This window comes from Passer domesticus, chromosome 6 (assembly GCF_036417665.1).
Source record: "Passer domesticus isolate bPasDom1 chromosome 6, bPasDom1.hap1, whole genome shotgun sequence".
NCBI lineage: Eukaryota > Metazoa > Chordata > Aves > Passeriformes > Passeridae > Passer > Passer domesticus.
This window is the reverse complement of record NC_087479.1, coordinates 58,247,692-58,268,297: the sequence shown is the minus strand read 5'-3', so window position 1 is coordinate 58,268,297 and position 20,606 is coordinate 58,247,692. Positions and strand designations below refer to the sequence as shown.

The window sequence follows — 20,606 nt, the reverse complement described above, 5'->3', positions numbered from 1 at the left end:
TGCCATATTTCTGACAGGGATTTCCTGGTCAGGAAAAAGGGCAGCGTGGAAGGTGCAGCACAGGCTGGTACATTCAGCCTGGCCCATGCTGCGACCCTTTGTCTGGCACGTTCTGGATGACCAAAAGGTCTCAGGACAGCTTGCCAGACATCTGGAATGCTAGACCAAGAGCTGGAGCCCTCTAACTCTTCTCGCACAACACTGCCAGCTGAAAAAGGAGGGATATCTCCAATGAAATCTAGCTGTGTGACTGCCCCAAGTAGAACTCCTGCAGGATTATTAAGGAATAAATGCTCCTCAGTATCCTGCTGTGTAAACACTATTACTCCAAGATAAGGATGCCTAAGGGTGCCTTCTTCCTGCTGAGCATAATTGGTTGCACTTTTCCACGTCCTAAGCAAGCAGCACAGGTAGGCATGTAGAAGGAAGATGAAAAACAAGAAAAGCAATATGGGAAAGTAAAAGCTTGTCTAAACATATGTAAGTTCTTGCTGAACTGTTTTGGAATAAGAAACTTTTAAGTGTGCAGAAATCCAGGAACAAGAGCTCCCTGCCCCTTTTTGTAGCCCATCACCAGAGACGTTCTGAGGAGGCTCTAAAGAATACCGTGTCCACTTAGCCCCAGGTCTATCCAGGGCAATGAAACAAAAGAAGCCATTTAACAATAACAGAATAGCAAGCAGAAGTAAACCTAAAACCTATGAAATCTGCCCAGTGAGACAAGTAAATCTAGTACTTAATAACCATGCACTCTGTCCCCTCAGAAAGCATTTCTCTTTGCTTAAAAATTCAAAGAATTTTCATTTCTCTGCTACTTGCATGGTACAGCAAGAAATGCTGTGCTGGAAAGGCTGAGCTCTGCATGCTGCTAAAAATTATTTTTGTCACAGTTAAGGCTGCTAAGGAAAGTCTGAAGTGAGACTATTAATGTACCGCCTTTTGAGTGGTTTTTGTTTTGGTTTGTCTTTTCTTTGTTTGTTTAACGTATGGAACAGGCACTCACCATGCAAAGTAACTTCTTGACAGGCAAATTTGTGAAAGCTTTGACAAAATACAACAAAGATATCCATGCAAAATACACCCACTCAATAAGAGCCCTAGTATTGTTCAGAATTACTACAGTTCAGGCATAGGTGCTTTTTTCCTGACAGGAACAAGGATTTTTCTAAAAACAGCCTCCTTCCTATGACAGCTTTATGTCAGAATCAGCAGCAACTCCAAATAAAAAATAAAAGGTGGGCAAAAGTACAGAAGAAACAAGGTGAAAAGGTTGCTCTCTGTTGGTGTAGGTAAACACACCTATGATTAAAGTTAACAGGAGGAAAGGCAAAATACACAACACGAGAATGAAACATTTTTTGCATAGGTGGTGGAATACAACCCCCGTTTCTTGCAGGACAATGTATTCTGTACCCTGTGTTGAGGCTGTTGGCTCCATGGGAAAGGGCTCCTATCTGGAATGGCATTGTAGGTGATCTGAAGGCAGATCTGGCACCCAGCTAACATCTTACCATAAGTGCTCCTGCCAGGGAAGCAGGCAGCACAATTTGTGTGGGATGTTCATCAAAGACAGTGGCATGGCAAGACTGAGCCCATCTAAATCCTGTCCAGAGCCACTGGGAGGAATCCCTGCCAAGGCCACAGGGCTCACTCCTTGCAGTTCTGCTCGTCCCCAGGTAGCACCTCTGGTTTCCAGTCTGCCAGCACAGGTTCACCAGCACAGATATCCAGCTCAAGCCATTCACTGCTTCAGCCAGGAGAGTTCTCATGGATTAACAAATGGGACCAGCTCCCTGTGCAGTGGCACAAACACCAAACCAAGACAAGGGAAGAGGAAGGGAGCCCCTTTCAGCAGCAGTGAGCCTGAGCAGCCAGTTCAGCCTTCTCAGGTAACTGCACTCTCACACTAAGTCTCAGCTCACTCCTTCCGCAGATAGTTCTTTATCACCATTTCTCACTGCAGCAGAATGACACACACTGCTTGAAATCTTCCATGTGAAGCTGGCATTAAATCTCACACAGGTAAGCAGCATCTCAATCCAAACAAGCCTGGCTGGCTCATTTTGAAACTTTAGCCAAGATTTTGCAAGATGACCACACATCTGCACCAGGGAAAGGCTGTGGGACACAGAGCAAGAATACATTCAGCTTGCGTTCAGCCAATCTTTGACCTTCCCACAGCTGTGATTTCAGCGTGTGCTGAATGCAGGTGAAAAAAAGAAAAAGAAAGGAAGGCCAACAAAAGCCAGCAAGTCCCTGTGAGGTATCTGTGCTATACCTGTGTTTATTTTGCATGCATAAATGTTTCAGATACAAACTATGACAGAAAAATTGGTAAGATTTGAAAAGTGATCTATCTTTTTATATGTTTGTAAAATTTATTTAATCTTTCTGTACCTTTTAATACAAAAATTCTAAGTATATTCCCAGATTATGAGCTTTCCTTTCAACACTTGAAATACTACGCCATAGGGAACTTTTTGTAGAATGTGTTTAACAACAAACATTGGTTTCACCTCTCAGAACAATTTCATTCGATGAAAGAAAATGTTCTCTGCTTTTCTAAAATACTCTGCACTTACAGAGTTCCTATAGCTATGCAAAACCCCATTAGAATTTAAAATTGAGCCTTAACTAAAACACAATTATCATACAGCTGTTACAATAAGCATTAGTTTGACAGCTATGCAAAAATTAGTTTAAAAACCCATCATAACCATTTATCATAAAAGTGCAAGTCTCCCATTTATGTAATTTTGCAAATGAACTATCACAGTAACTAACTCTTTATCTTAGATTAGCTGTTATAGGCCACACTAACACAATGTCAGTCCTATCTGTTATAAAGAACCATACTGAATGAAATGACATAAAACCCTATATGCTTGGGTAGGACAGAGATGGATACAGACATAAAGGAACATCAGAGACCATGGCAATCACCATAAAATTTAAATCAACAACAAAATAATTGTGACTGACTTTTACTCACACGTAGCAGATTTAAGTCTTAGAGCTGTGGTAAAAACAGAACAAGAAGAGTGAGATCTTTCCATTACTAAAATCCTTTTCTACACAAGTACCCCCGAGTCAGAGAAACTCAGTCAGAAACCTCATCCATTATCAGGTGTCTCCACGCCTCTTTCCAAGCAATTACAACAGTTTCTCACACTACTACACACCACCCGGTTTCTGAAGACTCAATAATTCCTGAGCAAGCAGCAAGTTAGCATGACACACCTTATCTGCTATTCAACAGCTTTTGGCAAAAAGAAGGTTCAAGCACAGAGGGTTTAAGAGGGTTTTCTGACAGCTACAGTAAAAGGTCATGAGTAGCAGCGCACTGCTAGAGCCACCAGAAATCCCTTCAAGTTGCTGACAGGCTGTGCAAGGGGCCTGGGGGTCAGGAGCACCCCCTCAGCCCCTGCTTCCAGTCTGCAGTGTCCCAATGTGCTCCCCAGCAAGAGTGGTCCCTGCTTAGGTACCACAGTGATCCCAGGGATTTCCATCAGCTTCCACCCCTGTTCACCATCTCCTATTCCATGGGAACAGCTATGTCACAGCAGGCCTGGTAGAAATGTCCTTGTAACACTTCACCACACATTTCCTTTTAGTTGATAAGAATAGAGGCATTGCACAGACAAAACAGTGCCTGCAAGAAATAAGAAGCAGGATAAAAACCAGATGGCTGAAGTGAAGCGCAGGAAGACAGGAGCAATGCTTGTAGGGAGGAGAAATCATTTAGATGAGCTGAGACTGTGAACGTGGTTCTCCACACAAAGGGAACATAACCTGCCACGACACAGCCTGCAAGAGCATAACTATGAAATTTGAATGAAATATTGTCATCTATATCACCTAAAGGCTGAATTCTTTTCAAGCAAGTACCAGATGAACATGACACACAGTTTTTAATTTAACATCAGGCTAATGCAGCTTCATCTGTTAAGGTGACTACCTGTCAACCACAATCAAAAACACCACTTTGAAAAATGTGATGTGATCTGTAACACAAGTCGAGGGCATGGACAGCATATTCTTTTACAGTACATCTATACCTTCACAATTTCCTTCCAGGCTGCTGCAAGCCTTGGCAGTGACAGAAATGACTCTTCCATCCCAATTCCTCAGCAACTCCATCCATCCAAAGACAAATGCTATCAGCAGGAGAGGAAACCACAAGCACCTAAAGCCCAGACTCTACTTATCACAGTGTCCAACATGGACACAAAAATCTTTAAATCTGGCCAAAGACAGGGTATATTAATTCTTGTTAAAATGATGTGAACCCAAAGAAGTCAGTTCAGGAGAATTTCAAGCACAAAATATGATTAATTATCCAGTATTTTCCCTGTTCTTGGGAACAAAAGAAAAGAACTTTAAATGTTTCAGCCAACACATTTTAAATGCATCATTTGTCACCGTGTATAGAACCTGGAGACAAAACTTCAAAGAACCAAAAGAAGGTTTTCTTCACATTGCTTCCTGAAGCATAGTATAAATATTGCCATATCATACAGGGATGCAGTAATACTAATTTGATTGGTATAGGCAGCAGGCATTGATCTAACGAGCTTCTGCATGGTACTTGTCTTGGGATTTTGCTGCATGCCATTTCTTCTAAAGAATTCCCAAAATGTACATTTAAGACTGCATTAATACAGCAGCCATTAAAAAAATGCAAGATGTGTTCTAAAACCAGGAGATTCTTTTAAAAAATATATCATCAAGAAGTTGTGTTTCTTGTAAAATCCAAGAGAGACCCACTTCTGCTTCTGCACTACCTAAACAACCTGGGAAATCCAAACTTCCCTTGTGGAACAGCTGGCATGACCCTCAAGAGATGATGAGAACTGGTAAAAGCAATACAGAAAGGACAGGTCCCTGACTTCCACTGAAATCAACATAGCAACATGACCAAAAGCACTCCAATGATTAGGAAATAATTTAATGGAGACCTTACTTTGCCATGCAGGCAACACCTCAGGGAAACTGGCTAAAGAGCTTCATGGGACAAGGGTTGGGCCAAAAAGCTGCCTGTCCTTGCAACTCTCTGTGAAACAGGGAATGTACAGCCTCTCATCCCACGGAGCTCCTGTGATCCCACTTCTCACTGCCTTAACTGCATCTCAGATGCAATGTGCACAGTTCAGGAAGGGAAATTGACAACGTGGAGGAAATCTGAAAGAAATCTGGGAGAATAACTAAAGCAGTGATAAAAAAGAAAAAAATCTCTGGCAATAAGCTTCAAAATATTATGTTCTTTTCATTAAGAAAAATAAGTAAAACAAGAAATTTATTAAAATTAGTAAGGATTCATACTCAACGTATTTTCAGTGTTGATGAGGCTATAAACAAGACTCAGTGGCCAAAAACTAAAGCTAGCCCTCTTCATATCAGAAATACAATGTAAATCAGTCACTTGAACACTTTTCCAAGAATCGTGCTGAATTTTGTCTCACTGGAAATTTTTAACTACACCTTCCAAAAAGTGAGCTCTATTTTCAAACACAGATTGGGAAAAAAGAAAAGTTCTATGGCCTGCATAATGAAGAGGTCAGACTAGATGATTGCAACAGTCCTTCTGACTTGATAATCTATTAATCTTATCAGACATGTCCGACCACTTTCAGAACGAAGTGCAAAGTCATCTATTAGCGCACCTATTTTGACGGGGTATTTTTAGCCCGAGACTCCTTTTACCTTTAGACGTCGTCGAGATGGGAACTGCAGATAAATCAAGCAAGAGACATAAAAGGCAGGCGATAACGAAAATCTCATCGCCTAGAGAATACTCCTTTTAGTTGGCAGAGTTACACAATCAAAAAGCAACCCGAAGCCAATAAGATATCCTGTATTTTCCCCGCACTTCCCGGAACTTTGCAGAACTCTCCGCGGGACTGCATCGCTCCAGAGAAGTTTTGGCTGAGAGGAGGCTCCGCACGCCCCGGAGCAGCGCTTCAGAGGAACGAGGTTCGCCGGGCTCAGCGGAGCGCACAGCAGCGGAGAAATGGAAGGGCGCGGGGGATGCTGGCGCGGCCGCCTCCGCCGGCCCGGTGCCCCGGCGGGCAGCATTGTTCGGCCGGGCAGCGCCGGTGCCCGCGGCCCCGCTTCCCTCCGGGAGCCGGGCAGGGACGCGTGAACTCTTGAACCCGCGCCGCAGCCCGACGCGAGCCTCCGGGGCGGAGAGACCGCCCGCCCCGCCGCCGCCAGCGCCGCGGGCCGCCGGGGACAGCGGGGAGCCCGCGCCGCCGCCCCCCGCCCGCCCGCCCGCCGGGACGCGGCCTCCCCCGCCCCGCCCGGCCCGGCCCGGCCTCCCCGGGGCCGCCGGGCCCCGCTCGCCCCCCGCCCTGCCCTGCCCCGCCGCCGGGGCCCCCTCGGCCGCCCTCGGCCAGGCCCCGGCGCGGCCCCCGGCCTTTCCTGCCGCTGCCCCCTCGGCGGACCCTCCTCACCTGGGCTTGAGGCTGCCGGCGCCGCGCTCGTAGGCCCAGGAGGCGGCGGGCGGCGCGGTGCCCGGGGCCAGGGGCTCGGCGAAGCCGGGGGTCGCGGGGTAGTTCCTGTCCATCATCGGGGCCGCGGGGGCTCCGTGCGGGCCCTGCGCTTTTGAGGGCGGCGGGCACCGGGCGGGGCGGGGGGGGAGCGGCGCCTCATCCGGGGCGGGCAGCGCCGCGGCCCCGTGCGGCCCCCTGCGCTCCGCTCCCGCTCAGCGGCGGGCGGCGGGCGGAGCTGCGGGCGGCGGCGGGGGCTGCGCGGCCGCCGGACCCATGTCGGGCTGCGCGTTCCCAGGATGCTCCTCCCCCGCCAGCGCACTGGGGCTCACGGGCTCCGTGTCCGGGGGCAGGGAGGCCGCGGCCGAGGGGCCGCCGGGGCCGCCGCCAGCAGCGCCGGCGGGGGGAGCGGGCGCAGGAGGAGGAGGAGGTCTGTGACTCGCGGCCGGGCGGCCGGGGCCGAGGGGGAAGCGCGGCGGCGGGAGCGGAGCGTGGCGGGGGGCGGTAGCCGCCACCGGGGCGGGGTGGGGGGGCTGAAGGCGGGGACGGGCGGGGTGGCGGTGTCGGCTGTGGGGGAGGCCGGTTCCTCGGTGAAGCGAAGCGCTGGCGCTTTGTTGGAGGAACCGGGGCGGGGCCATGTTGTTCCCGCGGAGGGGAAGCGCCGCCAGCCGCGGGCTCCGGGGCCGCCGCCGCCGCCAAGATGGAGCCCGGCAGCCGCCCCATTGTAGGGCGCTTTGTGGGGCGGCCCTGCCGCCCCGGCACCGTCACCGTCACCGAGCGCTGACGGCGCTCCCCGCGCCCGTCCGCCTCCCCCGCGGCGGGGATCGCCGGGCCGCCACCGCCTCTCCTGGGTGCCTGTGTGCCAGAGCTTTCCCAGAGACTCGGGCATTCCCATCGGGCAGTCGCTGCAGGCCTGAACGGAATCGTGTCATGGGACCGCGGAATGCTTTGGGTTGGAAGGGAGCTTAAAGATCATCCAGTGCCATCCCCCCTGCCATGGGCACGGGCGCCTTCCACTGGATCAGGCTGCTCAAGGCCCCATCCAGCCTGGCCTTGAACACTTCCAGGGATGGAGCAGCCACAATCTCTCTGGGTGTTCCAGTGTCTCACCCTCCTCACAGTAAATAATCTCATTTTAATATCTAATCTAATCCTACTTCCAGTTTAAAGCCATTGCCCCTTGTCAATTACCCCTTGTCCATCACCATATGCTCTTGTGAAAAGTCTCTTTCCAGTTTTCTTGTGTACACCAAAAGTCAGCTAGCAAGAGAACAGAGAGAATATCTATTTATTCTTTCTTTATTCTTATTTCGTCTAAATTTAAATGGTGAAACTTCTAGAGGACTACTTTAGCTAGGACTGGCTAAAGCAGTTTCTTTTTATTGAGAGCAGCCTAAGCCACCTGATTTGTAGGCGGTAAATTCCTGTATCTTTTGCTGAATGCTTGTTAATACAAAGAATAAGGGAAACGGGCACCATCTGCACAGAGCAGGGTAGCAGCAAAGGAGACATCAGGATGATGAGTGAACTGTGGTGTCTTGCTTTCCCTGCAGATTGAAGATAGGCAGGCCGAGATGAGCAGGAGGAATGTGCCTCAGAGGTAAAGATGAGGAATATGCTCTTGAAAAGAGGGTGACTGCACCTGAAGGCACTGCTCAGAAGAGGAAGGTGTATGCTGATGAGCGAGTAAGTCTTTTGAAGATTCAGTTTGTAGCACTCCAGGCAATGCTGAACCACAGACTGAAATGAATTCTGTAGTGAAATGCATTTAGAAACTTGGCTGCAGCCAATCAGATTAGATGTTAAATAAAAGTTGCAAAAAACCTCAACATTGGAATGAAAAGACGGAGTGATCTAAATGAGAAAGAAAAAAGGCATGAGACTTCAGGAGGAAAAGCTGAGGTTCTGCTTTTCTCAAGCCTGATTTCAAGAAGCAGCAGGAAGAAATGCAGCCGTGGATGGGGAGGGAAAGAAAGGTGAGTGTGAAAGTCATCAGCACTGAGGAGCGAAGTCACCCAGAGGCCAGGGCAGAGGGTGGAGGGAGAAGCAGCAGCTCCCCAAAGGCAGAAACCAGCAGAGTGAGTTTTCCTTGTGTTTGCATAAGTCAGCACCTGTGTTGCTTGCAGCTGGAGGAGCCGTGTGGGGGGTGGGAGACCTTCTCTCCCTGGGAGACAGGAGGGTTGTTGTTTTACATATGAACGAGCCCTGATGACAGAAAATCACTCCAGTTGTATGCTAATAGTGCAGCGTTTGCCATGCTGATGCTATTGAAAGTGCCATTTCCAGTGGGGAAGGACCCACAGTTTTTTATTTCCCTGCAGGATCTCCACTAATCTCCACTTATTATTACACTTAGAGCACATTGCTTCCCTCAAGTGGGCCTGAGAGGAGGGTGATACGTGGAACTGATATGAAGTGCCTTTTCCATCTAGCTGTAGTGTCTGATTTTCTAGAGTGCATGTGTTGCTGTGGAGTTTCTTGTCCCAAATTTGGAACGATGTGCTAATAAATTGTAAAACTGCTAGTGTTTTTTTTTTTTTTTTTTTTTTTTTCCCCTCAAGTAATGACAACATGAACTGTAAAGAGTACCATTATGTTGTTTATTTCCTTTATAGAACTGCTCAAAAGAGAATGTGGGGGTGGGTACATGGCTGTAAAATCATGTTACACGAGAAATCACAAACAAGAACCCATCCAGATTTGCATGCAGGGGAACACAGACAGTGCCTTTATACCACTAAATGAACCACAGGCACATGGTTTCCCTGAACATTACTGGAGTAGATCCTTTTTTCTGGCAAATAGTGAAGTTGAGTGAAACAGAAATTGTGACAGCTGTTAAGTTTAATTTCTTTTACATGGTTTTAATAGAGGTGGAATAGACTGAAACCTTAATCACTGATGTCCATAACCATCAGATAAGGTCAGTTTATCCAGAGATTTGCTTTTCCTGTGTATGAGATAAATCTTGTCCTGAGATCAGCCAGTGAGACTTCCGCAGCTTTCTTATTAAACTGACCCCTGCTGCTCGTTGCTGTCCTCTGTCTAGGAAATCTTCCTCGAAGTTTGTGCATTTTGTCTTTTTGTAGCCAAATGGTATTTTGTAACATTTTTCTCTAGACAACAAAAGAGTATGTTGAGAGTAATGCTGTTACAGTATCCTGGTACCTAGGATACTTATAAGCAGCTTTTCTGAAGGATCTGTTCAGGAATAAAGAAAATCCTTTGCTAGAGCATGTTAATTAGATTTTTTTAATGTTTAGATTATAGTGTGCATATTAAAATGTATATTTAGCAGTCATGTTAGGTGTGTTAATGATTCTGAAACTTGCATTCTTGTCTTAATAAGAAATGGTTTTGTTTCAAATGCAGCTGTTACTTGCTGTCTAGGAACTGAGCTTTGGTGGGCTAAAATGCCTTCTGAACTGTAGTGCATAACTTAGTGCCTGTAACCAGTAGTGATATTTACGTGCTTCTCTCTGAAGTCGAGAACTGAATATAATAAAAATATCTTGCTGAAACATAAGCTAATAGAATTTTTCTCTCTATTTAAGACCAAAATCTTAAGTGGAAGCACTGTAACACAATCTGTACAGCGTACCAGCCTGGAGCAGCACTGGTTTGCTTTTTTTTTTTTTCTCATTCCCTAAACTAAGAGTCTGCACTTGGAAAAAATAAATCTTTTATAGAATCAAAAATATCATTTGATAGCTAGGAGACAGATATAAGTACTTAAGGTAACACTTTAATGGGAATCATCTGCTTAAGGTCTGAGGAACGATCTCCAGTGCTGCAGCATGTGCTGCTGGCTCCAGATGTGGCGTGGCAGCAGGGCTGGGCTGCCTCAGCTGCTTGCTGACACCCAAAGGAGAAGAAGGCCTGACTGTCCCTCCTTCCCTGCTTCACCCTCTCACTTCTAGTGATGAGCTCTGGCCACAGGGTGAGTAATGAATTCACTCTACTGGCTTCCCTTTTTCACCTTTACCTTTTTCTGCCAGAGGTGATTTTTGTGTAATTTTGCTGAGCTGAGTCAGCTTGCCTTCATGAGAGCTGGCTTAGCTGTAGTGAGCAGCCAGGATGAGATGACAGGGAAGTTTTACTTCTGATGGTGAGATGTTGTCCTGGCTCATGGTATATTCCATATAGAATATAGAATATTCTCTAGAATATTCTCTAGAATCTAGAAGTGCACTCTGCAGACAGTGGTGGGCTCCTCTGCCTGTGTGACGCTTCAAGCAGAATCAAGCCAGCTCTGTTGCAGAGCTGTGCAGAGCTAATACACACTGCCCCTTAGGGAAGATTTCCTGTTTCTCTTTAAATCATTCACTGTTACACAAGGCTGAATGGCAATATTGCTTTCTGAGGTCTGGTTACATGTTTAGCATGAACATACACCAAATTAAATGCAGGATCAAGCTAAGGGGTAGTTGGCAGTTTTCTTTGATTGTATCATATTAAAGCAATAAAGCAATCACAGATCCAGGGCTAAAATCTAGCTCCAGTTCATGATTTGCATCAATGTATTTATTTGTAACTGATATATTTATTTATTAGCTTCTTTGTTGCACAGTGTGCTAGAATTATTACATATGTTACCAGAAATAATGTAGGCCAGTGTTTGAGTTGAGTGTGATTGTTTTTTATATTGTGTATCATAGAATGGCCTGGGTTGAAAGGGACCCTGAAGATCACCCAGTTCCATCTCCCTTGCCATGGGCAGGGACTCCTTCCACTATCCCAGGCTGCTCAGAGCTCCATCCAGCCAGGCTTGAAACATTTCCAGGGATGGGCAACCTGTGCCAGGGCCTCACCACTCACACAGCAAAGCATTTCCCTCTAAATCTAATATGAAGCTACTCTTTTTCATTGTAAAGCCTTCCCTCTTGTCCTGTCACTACATGCCCTTGTAAAAGTCCCTCTCCACTGCTCTCGCTGGCTCCTTTCAGGCGCTGGAAGGCCACGGTAGGTGACCCCAAAGCCGCCTCCTCTCCAGGCTGAACAATCCCAGTTCTCTCAGCCTGTCCTCGCGGGAGAGGTGCTCCATCCTCTGATCTTGCTGGTCTCCTCTGGCCTCACTGCAGCGGGTCCCTGTTGTTGCTGTGCTGGGAGCCCGGAGCTGGATGCGGAGCTCCGGGTGGGATCTCCCAGAGCAGAGCAGAGCACAGGGGCAGGACCCCTCCCCAGCTGCTCTCACGCTGCTTTGGGTGCAGCCCAGGCTGGGATTGGCTTTCTGGGCTGCAGCTGCACGCCGCTGGCTCATGTCCAGCCTCTCACCCACCAGCACCCACGTCCTTCTCCCCAGGGCTGCTCTGGATCTGCTCACCCCCAGCCTGGACTGGTACCAGGGGCTGCCCTGGCCCAGGTTCAGCACCAGCACCTGGCCTTGTTAAACCACAGGAGATTTCCATGGGCCACTGCTTGAACTTGTCCAGGTCCCTCTGGATGGCAGCCTGTCCTTCAGGAGGGTCAGCTGCACCACGGAAGGGTGGGATGTACCAGACTGGCCATACCGTTGTGGTGTGTCACAGCTTTAATGGTGTCAGGGGTGGGTGTTAGAACACCAGGCCAGCACCACTGGGGGTCCTTGTGCTTGGGGCAGCACGTGGTGATTCTTCACAGTGCCAGCAGCTGCTGCCTGTGATTTTGGCATCCTTTTCACTGCAAGTACAACAAACCTGGCTCTACACTGTTTTTCCAATGTCTCTCTATCCCCAGTGCCCCCTTCTTTCACAGAAAGCACTGCTCCTGTACTTTGCCTTTCCATAACAGATGATGGCTGGCTTTGGTCTTGTTCTGGCTCTTCCTTTGTGTTTAAGTACCAAAATATTTTTTCTTCCTTTAAAAGGCTTTCAGCTAAACCTGTAAACTGGGCTTTGCAGCAAAATTCTTAATGTGCTTTGGGGCAATGTTTGGTGGACTGAAAAGAATCATGGAAGAATAGGCAGATGCACATGCTTCACCTGTTGTTGATGGAAGAAAGTAGTTAAGGGCAGAAAGTGCAGTTAATGGAGTAAGTCTGAGATTACAGCTTGGTTGTTACAAGTGGACAAAAAGGATTGTATTTCAGCACATAACAGTACTTTATTTTAGAACTATCACAGTATCAAAATAGTTTGCTAACATATACAAACATCTTAGTGCTTAGCTTTCAGTGGTTAACCACGTGTCAACAAAAGCTCTAGAAATAAGTTTAATGAATAGCCTTGTTCTTAGAGAATGAATCCTCACAATTGTTTGGAAATGGTGTTTTGGAGACTTGAGGACATTCTTTTTCAAAAACTAAGGTTTCAAAGATAAAGCAATAAAAAACTTGAATGTGTCTAATCAGATGAAGTTTGAAGACGTTCAGGCCAAAGCTGAATTTGGTCTGATGTATCAACACATTATGAAAAGTGCACAAAATAAGATTTCTGCAGCACGTGTTTCTGTTGAGCGCTGTTGGACAGCTACACATCCTGGATGCAGCACCTTTGTGCAGGCTGTGGCTGCTGCCAGCCTGTGGTATCCTGCACGAGCAGGAATGAGTGAGTAGATCAGATAGGCAGTAATAACATGAGTCTTGGTTAGGCTTGTTATTAATCACTGACTGCGTTGTTTATTGTTGTAATTGTGATTCTGACCAAAGCAGAAAATTGCAGTTGCTTTAACAGATTAGATTTTGCATTTAATTTGGCATGTGGCCTCTTTAAACATAAAGCTAGGCATTAAAATAAATGTGAAAAAGGAGGAGAGTGCTGCCTTTCAAAGAGCACGCTCTGTCTTGGAAACTCACAGCAAATGCTTTCCTTTGAATTTCTTCACTTACATTGCTCTGTGAATTTATTTGAAAACTTTAGTATATGTACAAACAAATGAAACAAAATCTTCAGAATTCATTTTATTGAGCTAAAGTTGTTCTATGAAAGCTTGACTTCTGACATGACAAAAGATGAAGCTGATGGAGTGCTCACTGCAGCAATGAAGAGAAAGGTCTTGTTTCCTTTTTGTTCCCAATCCTCCTCTTGGCCATGTGCTTCCACTCCTTCCAAGGTGCCACCACTGCACTTGTGTTACCTCAAATCACCCGCTCCTGAGAAAGCTGTCTGTGCTTTCACTGGATGATTTATGAAGGGATCTAGTGAGGACTAGAACTGGTATAAGGTAAGTGGGAGAAATGTGCAATGACATGTAGAAAAAAAAACCTAAATAAAACCTTTGATCTTGAACAAACTCATATTTTTAATAGGGAGTGTTTTATTTTAACTCTTATTAGAAGATATATTCCTTTGTATTATATCAATGCTAGGTGTTTAATATGAAGTGTTGGATGTTTATGTATTCAATACTTGCTGATCTTTACAGATATTAAACTGAAGCTTGAACTCTACTGAGCAATCAGAGATGTTTCTTGCTTCTTAAATGAAGTAGGCACTGCTTCAGAAATTGAAACGAGGCCATTTCAAAACTTATGTTTAACTGCACCAGTTTGTAGATTAGAATATTTTTCCAGATGCTTGGAAGTCTGTCTGCTCCCTTTATAGTGTGAGCTCTTGGGGGCTCCCAGAATTTAGGCAGCAACAAGCCTGCATGTGATGTCCTCTACTACTTCAGTGCTTCAGTGCTCTGGAAAAGAGCACCTAGAGGAAGAAAATGTTACCAATTCCATTTAAAGGAAATCAAGAGTTGTCAGAGGTTTTTGCATTTTTTAATCCTAGGCTAAATTAGCATTTTCTCATTTGCCATGATTAATTTATATAAATGGAGTGAAAGATGGAATTGGTGTCCCAAGACACTTGATGAGAATGAAGTATCTATCCCGTTAGCTGTCTTTCAAATATCAGTTCAGTTGACTGGTTAAAAAGCTTCATTGGATGTTCAAATATAGGAGATTTGGGTGGTTTGTGGGGAGCTCAGCTCCTCTTGTATGGTTGGAAGAAAAAGCACAGCTCTGACTATTTTTTTTCAGGGGGTAAATCAAGAGTGGCTTAATTTAGTGAAATTCACTGTGCTCCACATTTGCTCTGTCTAGCTGCTCTCCTGCCTCTCTGAGGAAGTCCACGCACACTGCATCATGTGTGCATCCACTTCAGATTGAAATTACCATTACCAAATGAGGAACTCCTGCTTCCTGCCTTGCTTTTGCATGTTCTGTATTGTGTCTGGTGCCCCATGTGTGGAGATGCGAGCTTTGACTCCACGTTTCAGAAGGCTGGTTTATTATATTATGATATATATTATATTAAAATACTACATTAAAACTATACTAAAAGAATAGAGAGAAAAGATTTATCAGAAGGTTAGAAAAAACAGGAATGGAATGCATAACAAAGAACTCCTGACTTCCAGAGAGTCTGATGCAGCTGCATCTGTGATTGGCTATTAATTAAAAATAACTAACATGCACCAATCCCAGCTGCACCTGTTGCATTCCACAACAGCAGATAGTTATTGTTTACATTTCTCTCTTGAGGTTCTTCAGCTTCCCAGGAGGGAAAAATCCTAGCAAAGGATTTTTCATAAAATATCACAGCTACAGTTCTGCTCCTCATTGCGGGGAGGGGGGGGATCTTACTTCACTACCCCTAGGAAAGTGGTATTTTTTTGTCATTTTGTGTTAAATCTTTTCACCAAAGGCCTGACGAAAGTCAAGGAAGATGGAAGGCTTAACACCTGGTTAAGTCTTGAAGAGTTCATCTTCAGTGTCTGCAGTTCATGAACCTCAGATGCTCAGCTAAACTGGAGCAGTGGGGCAGGAAGATTTTGTCCAGAGCAGAAATTGCCAATGTTAAAGAAAACAAACAATAGCCCTTTTTCTCTGCCAATAAGTTCTATATGGCATGAAGAATCATCTAACTGTAAAATGGTTTCGCTTAGAAGGGAACTTTGAAGGTCATCTACCAACCCTGCCATGGGCAGGAACACCTTCATGGATGGAGCCCCATCCAGCCTGGCCTTGAATGTTTCCAGGGATGGATCCTAAACTTCTCTGTGCCAGTGTTTCACCACCTTCATAGTAAAAACCCCTTCCTTATATGTAGTTTAAATCTCTTTCAGTTTAAAACCATTACCACTTATCCTGTCACAACAGGCCCTGCTAATAAGTTTGTCTCCGTTTTTCTTGTGAGCACCCTTTAAGAAGAGTTGTTACCAACTCCATTTAAAAGAAATCAAAAGGATTGCCAGAGGTTTTTAAAATTTTTTAATAATAGGCTAAATTAGCATATTCTCTTTTGTTGTGATTAATTTATATAAATTTTTATTTGGAAATTGTTTTTAAAAATAATATAGACAATAGCACAGCTTAAAATATTGCTACCCATCACCCAAAATATGACAGCACTTGAAATCAAAGTTAGAATTAAATATAGCCAGTGACAAGTGCATTCAAAATGTTCTGACAGATGAGTAGAAGGAAATATGTTCATAAGATTAAGTAATTGTTTATACAGTTCAGAATGACTGGAAATAGTCAAAAATAGCTAAATAAAGAGCAGGTTGTTTGAGAAGATCTGCTTAAGATTTTTGAGAGGAAAACACGTGCAAGTTCTTTATTATGGAAAGGATAATGATAAATTTGTAGTGACAGGAATTAATTGAAAGATGTTTACAGTATGGAAAGACCATGCTTGACGTGTTTGAAAATGGCTTTTAAATCCAGAATTTCCTTCCTGTTCTTTATACCACATGGAACAAGCAAGGATAGCAGCAATAAAACTTCTGTTGGCAGGAGAGACTGTGGACAGAAAAGTTGGGTTTGTGTCTGGTTTTTGGGGTTTTTTATTACTTTGATGGTTTATTTAAAGGTAGAAGTAGTGTTGCTAATAAGCTGCAGGTAATAAATTAATCTTTAAGCTGGTAATCTCAGGAATGATAAGGAATTTTGCTATGCTTTTCAAATTTCAGATATAACTTTTAAGGGCAGATCAGAATGAAACACTCTAATTAATAGAAGTGGGCATCATTATAACAATAGAATACTCTGAACTGGGTTTGGCAACAGCATTGTGGTAAAGAATTTGGCAGAGCATTATATTTTTTATTACCTGAAGTGATCAGTTATCTCATTTTTTGCTCCAATCCCAGTTCAGCTGCAGCCAACAAAAACCTTGACAGGACCAGAATCAAATGCTTCACAGCTCACATTTTCACAAGCTGGGGTAAGTGCACTTCCACGTGGTGCTTTGGTTTTGCTGTCCTAATGAATTCACAGAAACCCCAACAACCCCCCAGCCTATAAATGCATAATTGATAGATCACATAGCAGGCTTTCTTATTGCAGCTGTAAGCAGGTTCACTGATTTATTTTTCAACTGACACAGCCAGAGATCACTTTTCTGACCCTTATTATTTGCCCTAATTAATAAACTGTCTTTTTTTATAAAAGGTTGCATGCTGTAATCTTCTGTGATGCTGACAAGGCTGTTCAAGGCAATGGCTAACAGCACTTATAGTGGCACATTTAAAACAGAATATTTGTGTTTACCAGTGTTTTGTTTAGACAGTTCTGTTTTCAACTGTCATAGTAGATCTCTGTTAAATCACTTAAAATCCACTGTCTTTCCTAAAGGTCCTGGAAAGAAATGCCAAAATCAAAACACTGATAGTTTACATCTCTATACAAGTTAGGTTAACTTGCTGCTGCTTTGCTCCTCAAAAATCTTCCTCCTCCTCTTCCTACTTAATCACAAAATGCTTTGGATTGGAAAGGACCTTAAAGATCATCCAGTTCCAGACAGGGACACCTTCCACAGGACCAGATTGCTCCAAGCCCCATCCAGCCTGGTCTGGAACATTTCCAGGGATCCAGGGGCAGCCACAGCTTCTCTGGGCAGCCTGTGCAGCACCTCCCTCACAGTAAAGGATTTTTTCCCAATATCCAATCCAACCCTGGCCTCTATCAGGGTTATTTGCTGTCACAAGTAGAAGTCATTTGCTGCTTTATGTATTCTAGTAGCAACTCCATTTTCAAAGGAAGCTACATGTAAAAACTGCAAGTGTGGCAAAATAAATTCATTTTCATTTTAAATGTAAATTTATAACTCCCCATAGTCTGTCTCTTGTCGATTTTCCCTCTGTTAACCCTCTGGAATCATGAGTTCTAAAAAGAGATAAGATACAAGGTAAGAGTGGGCCAGGAGTCAGTGTATGAAAGAAAGAAATAAAACTCAATCCAAACAAGTGCCATTCAAAGGAATTTTGTCCCTCTACAAGGAGAGGTAAGTTTACACTGTATTCAACTAAATTTTAAACTTTGCTCCTTCTTTGTAAAAGGCAGGATGTCTTCCAAATTATCATGCTGTGTGCAACCAGTGTTAGAATGTCAGTCCCTGCACATTTTCAGGGTCTAAGGTGCAGACTCCTTGAGTAAATTTGAGACTTACTCTACTGAAAGGGCAGTTTACTGCCCAAACCACTACACAACTGATGTTTAACAGCTACACCCTCTTAAGTTTTTTGGTTAATTATGAAAGATGAGATTTTTGCTTGTATTGCATGGAATCAGTTGCAAATAATTTGTAGGAACAGTAGAAAAATCAAATGTCCAGTGACTGAATGGGATTCTATACAATTTCTGTAGTGTATTTAAAATTTGGCTTTGCCAGATGTCTGTAGTAACATTAAAGAACCTCTGGATGGTCACAAGCCCTGTGAAATCCCTTTCCTCTGCAGTGCTCCTGTCAGTTCCATTAGTTAACAATTTTTGAGTCCCAAGAAAAATCTAGGTAAAAGTGTGCTCTAGAGCTCAAAATGCATATTAAAAAAAAATTAAAATTGTTAGCTAAATGAAAGGGAAATATGGCAGAATGTTTTTGCAAGCTTATGATTGCATAGCTTCTCATAACCTTGTATTTTGATTATCACCAGTGACCTCACACAATTCATTTATTTCAGCCTTACAGAACTTCAAGAACTTCAAAATGCTCTCACAAATAGGGCAGAAGTGAATTGAAACATCCCAGCATGGGGATTTCCCCATGTCTCAACAAAAAATAAGAAGCTGGAGAGAGATTTGTGACTCACCAAAAGCCAAATTGGATGGTGAAATTTTGTGAACAGGAACACCAATGGCATTGTATTTGTTTTTCAAAAGGCAAGACTTCATTGTGTAGCACTGTCAGTGTACCCCCTTCACATTCCAAGATTTGAAGTGTTTCCATTGTTACAAAGACATTTACAGATTGAAAATCTCAGACCAATTTTCTGCATCTTGCTCAACAACACTGCAGCTTCCAGTATGTTAAAAACAATAAGATTCGGTGAAATATTACATATTCATTTCAACCCTTAAGCCAATAACTTATACTATCAAGTGGATTGGAGGCACCAAATTGAAAGAGAATTTGCTGTTGTCAGCATTGACTCAATGAAGGGGAAAAAGGGGGGGGGGGGTTGTTTCATCTTAAAAAATTCTTTAATTGTTTGTGCCTTAACTGTACAGCCACTGTCAAACAGGAGAACAGCCTGACATGTTTCCTGTGAGACCTCTGCTCTGGCTCCTGTGCTGAGGAGGGGACACAAGTGGTGGGCAGCAATTTGCTCAGCAGGACCTATGGGCTGCATAATGCTGGGGCTTGATATTTTAATAAGACGTAAAATTAATGGTGGCTACAGCTGTAAGAACAGGAACTGTCCTGACACACTGAACCAATAACTCCCACAAGTTCTTGACTCTTGAATTTTGATCTAATATGATGTTTCATTCTACTTAAAGGTATCATTTTGTCATCCCTGTAGTGCAAGACATTAAAGTGCTTCTAGGGGGTAGGTCGGGCTTTGGTTTGAAAGTTAAATGTGTCTCTCTACATTCCAGCTTTTAAGCTATGAAAGAAACATTAGCTGTGAAACCTGGATAGCTTTTTAAATAGGGACAAATCTCTGGCTTTTTGCTTAACATCCACTGGCCCACAGTATTCTATTTCCTCTCTCTAACCTGGTATTTACTGTTCAACATCAAAACAACTTGATGCAAGTGTACTTTGTCAGAATTGGTAGTGTGCCATGCAACAAATGCTTCCTTTTGATGCAAAATTATGATCATAAAAATAAAACAAGTCATGTGAGCAGCAATGTCTAAACCAAACCAGTGTAATCCACTAGCAGTACTATATATATATATATTTGACAGATCAAGTCATGAAATAATTTTCACGCTCCAATCTATTACAAGAATGAATAGAAAATTCATCCAGCAAAGAAGTGGATTTGCCAAACAACAAAATAGACTTCTTATGGTGGTTTAAAATATTAAGTCACAAAAAATAGCTAGTGTCAATATGGGCAATTAAAATACTCTTCTTTCTGAAGAAAAAGAAGATGAAACTATTAATGAAACATCAATAGTTTGATGGGATGGCTCATATGGAAGAGGGCAGCAGTACAAAATTTGCTCTTTTCTCTCCTCTTGGCACAGTGCCTTTGTGCAAAGAACAGTCCTGCAGCCTTCGTGTCCCTTTTCCCAAATGGGAACTTCACTCCTTCCTCGTTGTCCAGAAGATCTTTCACATTTCTGTAAATCATCTTGCAATATGCAAGGTAGCACGCACTTTTTTCAAAAGCATGTTATGTTCCAGCAACCCCCCCCCGGCCCAGCAGGAGGTTTGTGCCTAGGGGCCAGGGAGGGACATGGACTTCTGGAAGAACCGTGGATGCCTGGGGGGCCCTGGGTAAGGGGGTGGGGGCACACCATCAGAGGTCACTGCCTGCTCGTAGGTGGGCAGCCCTGACTCCTCAGCTGGGACAGGAAGGGGGTTTAAGGAGAACTCCTCATGCCTCCTGAAGATGTTGGCTGAATTCCGTCGTCTGCTCCTCACATAACCCAAGTACCTAAACAAAGGTAACAGCAGGTAAGTGGGAAGTTCTGCTTTAAAGAGAAGCAAGGAGATGAAGTCTTAATGATAAAAGAAACAAAACCCCAAACGACCCAAAAAACCCCCACAAGAGAAAAATCATGCCTTCAGTGATCACAAGGACCAGAAGGCAAACACTCTCTCCAAACCACAGGTAAGAATAGCTCAGTGATGTGAAATTCATAGGGAAGAGAAAGCATAGAATCCTTTTATATTCCTTTCAAGATTAGGACAAAGGAGCACTCAGGAGTAGAGACTTGTAGAGATTCTCAGTTCAGTCGAAGAGAATTCT

At 44.1% G+C, this 20,606-nt stretch overlaps 2 protein-coding genes and 1 long non-coding RNA gene across 8 annotated transcripts in view; 1 reads left to right on the top strand and 2 right to left on the bottom strand.

The window, feature by feature from the left end:
- Positions 1-6,703, bottom strand: part of QSER1 (glutamine and serine rich 1) — a 41,240-nt gene extending 34,537 nt beyond the window's left edge. Inside the window, exon 1 of the mRNA XM_064426059.1 lies at positions 6,453-6,703. Within this exon, the coding sequence (XP_064282129.1) occupies positions 6,453-6,568 (116 nt within the window). The 5' untranslated portion in view covers positions 6,569-6,703. The remainder of the gene's footprint in view (positions 1-6,452) is intronic.
- Positions 6,704-6,706: 3 nt separating this feature from the next.
- On the top strand, positions 6,707-20,044 carry LOC135303868 (uncharacterized). 6 transcript variants are annotated; one of them, XR_010365257.1, is made up of 6 exons: positions 6,779-6,918; positions 8,042-8,464; positions 10,257-10,428; positions 13,518-13,628; positions 16,551-16,624; positions 18,360-20,044. It is a non-coding gene; the product is annotated as an uncharacterized LOC135303868 (long non-coding RNA). The 6 variants fall into 6 exon arrangements; XR_010365253.1 differs by lacking the exon at positions 13,518-13,628 and adding an exon at positions 15,342-15,480 and having other exon boundaries at positions 18,360-20,043; XR_010365255.1 differs by lacking the exons at positions 10,257-10,428; positions 13,518-13,628 and adding an exon at positions 15,342-15,480 and having other exon boundaries at positions 18,360-20,036.
- The window catches only part of PRRG4 (proline rich and Gla domain 4), a 16,789-nt gene continuing 15,815 nt past the window's right edge, over positions 19,633-20,606 (bottom strand). The window contains exon 9 of the mRNA XM_064426076.1: positions 19,633-20,291. Coding sequence (XP_064282146.1) covers positions 20,072-20,291 — 220 coding nt within the window. The 3' untranslated portion in view covers positions 19,633-20,071. The remainder of the gene's footprint in view (positions 20,292-20,606) is intronic.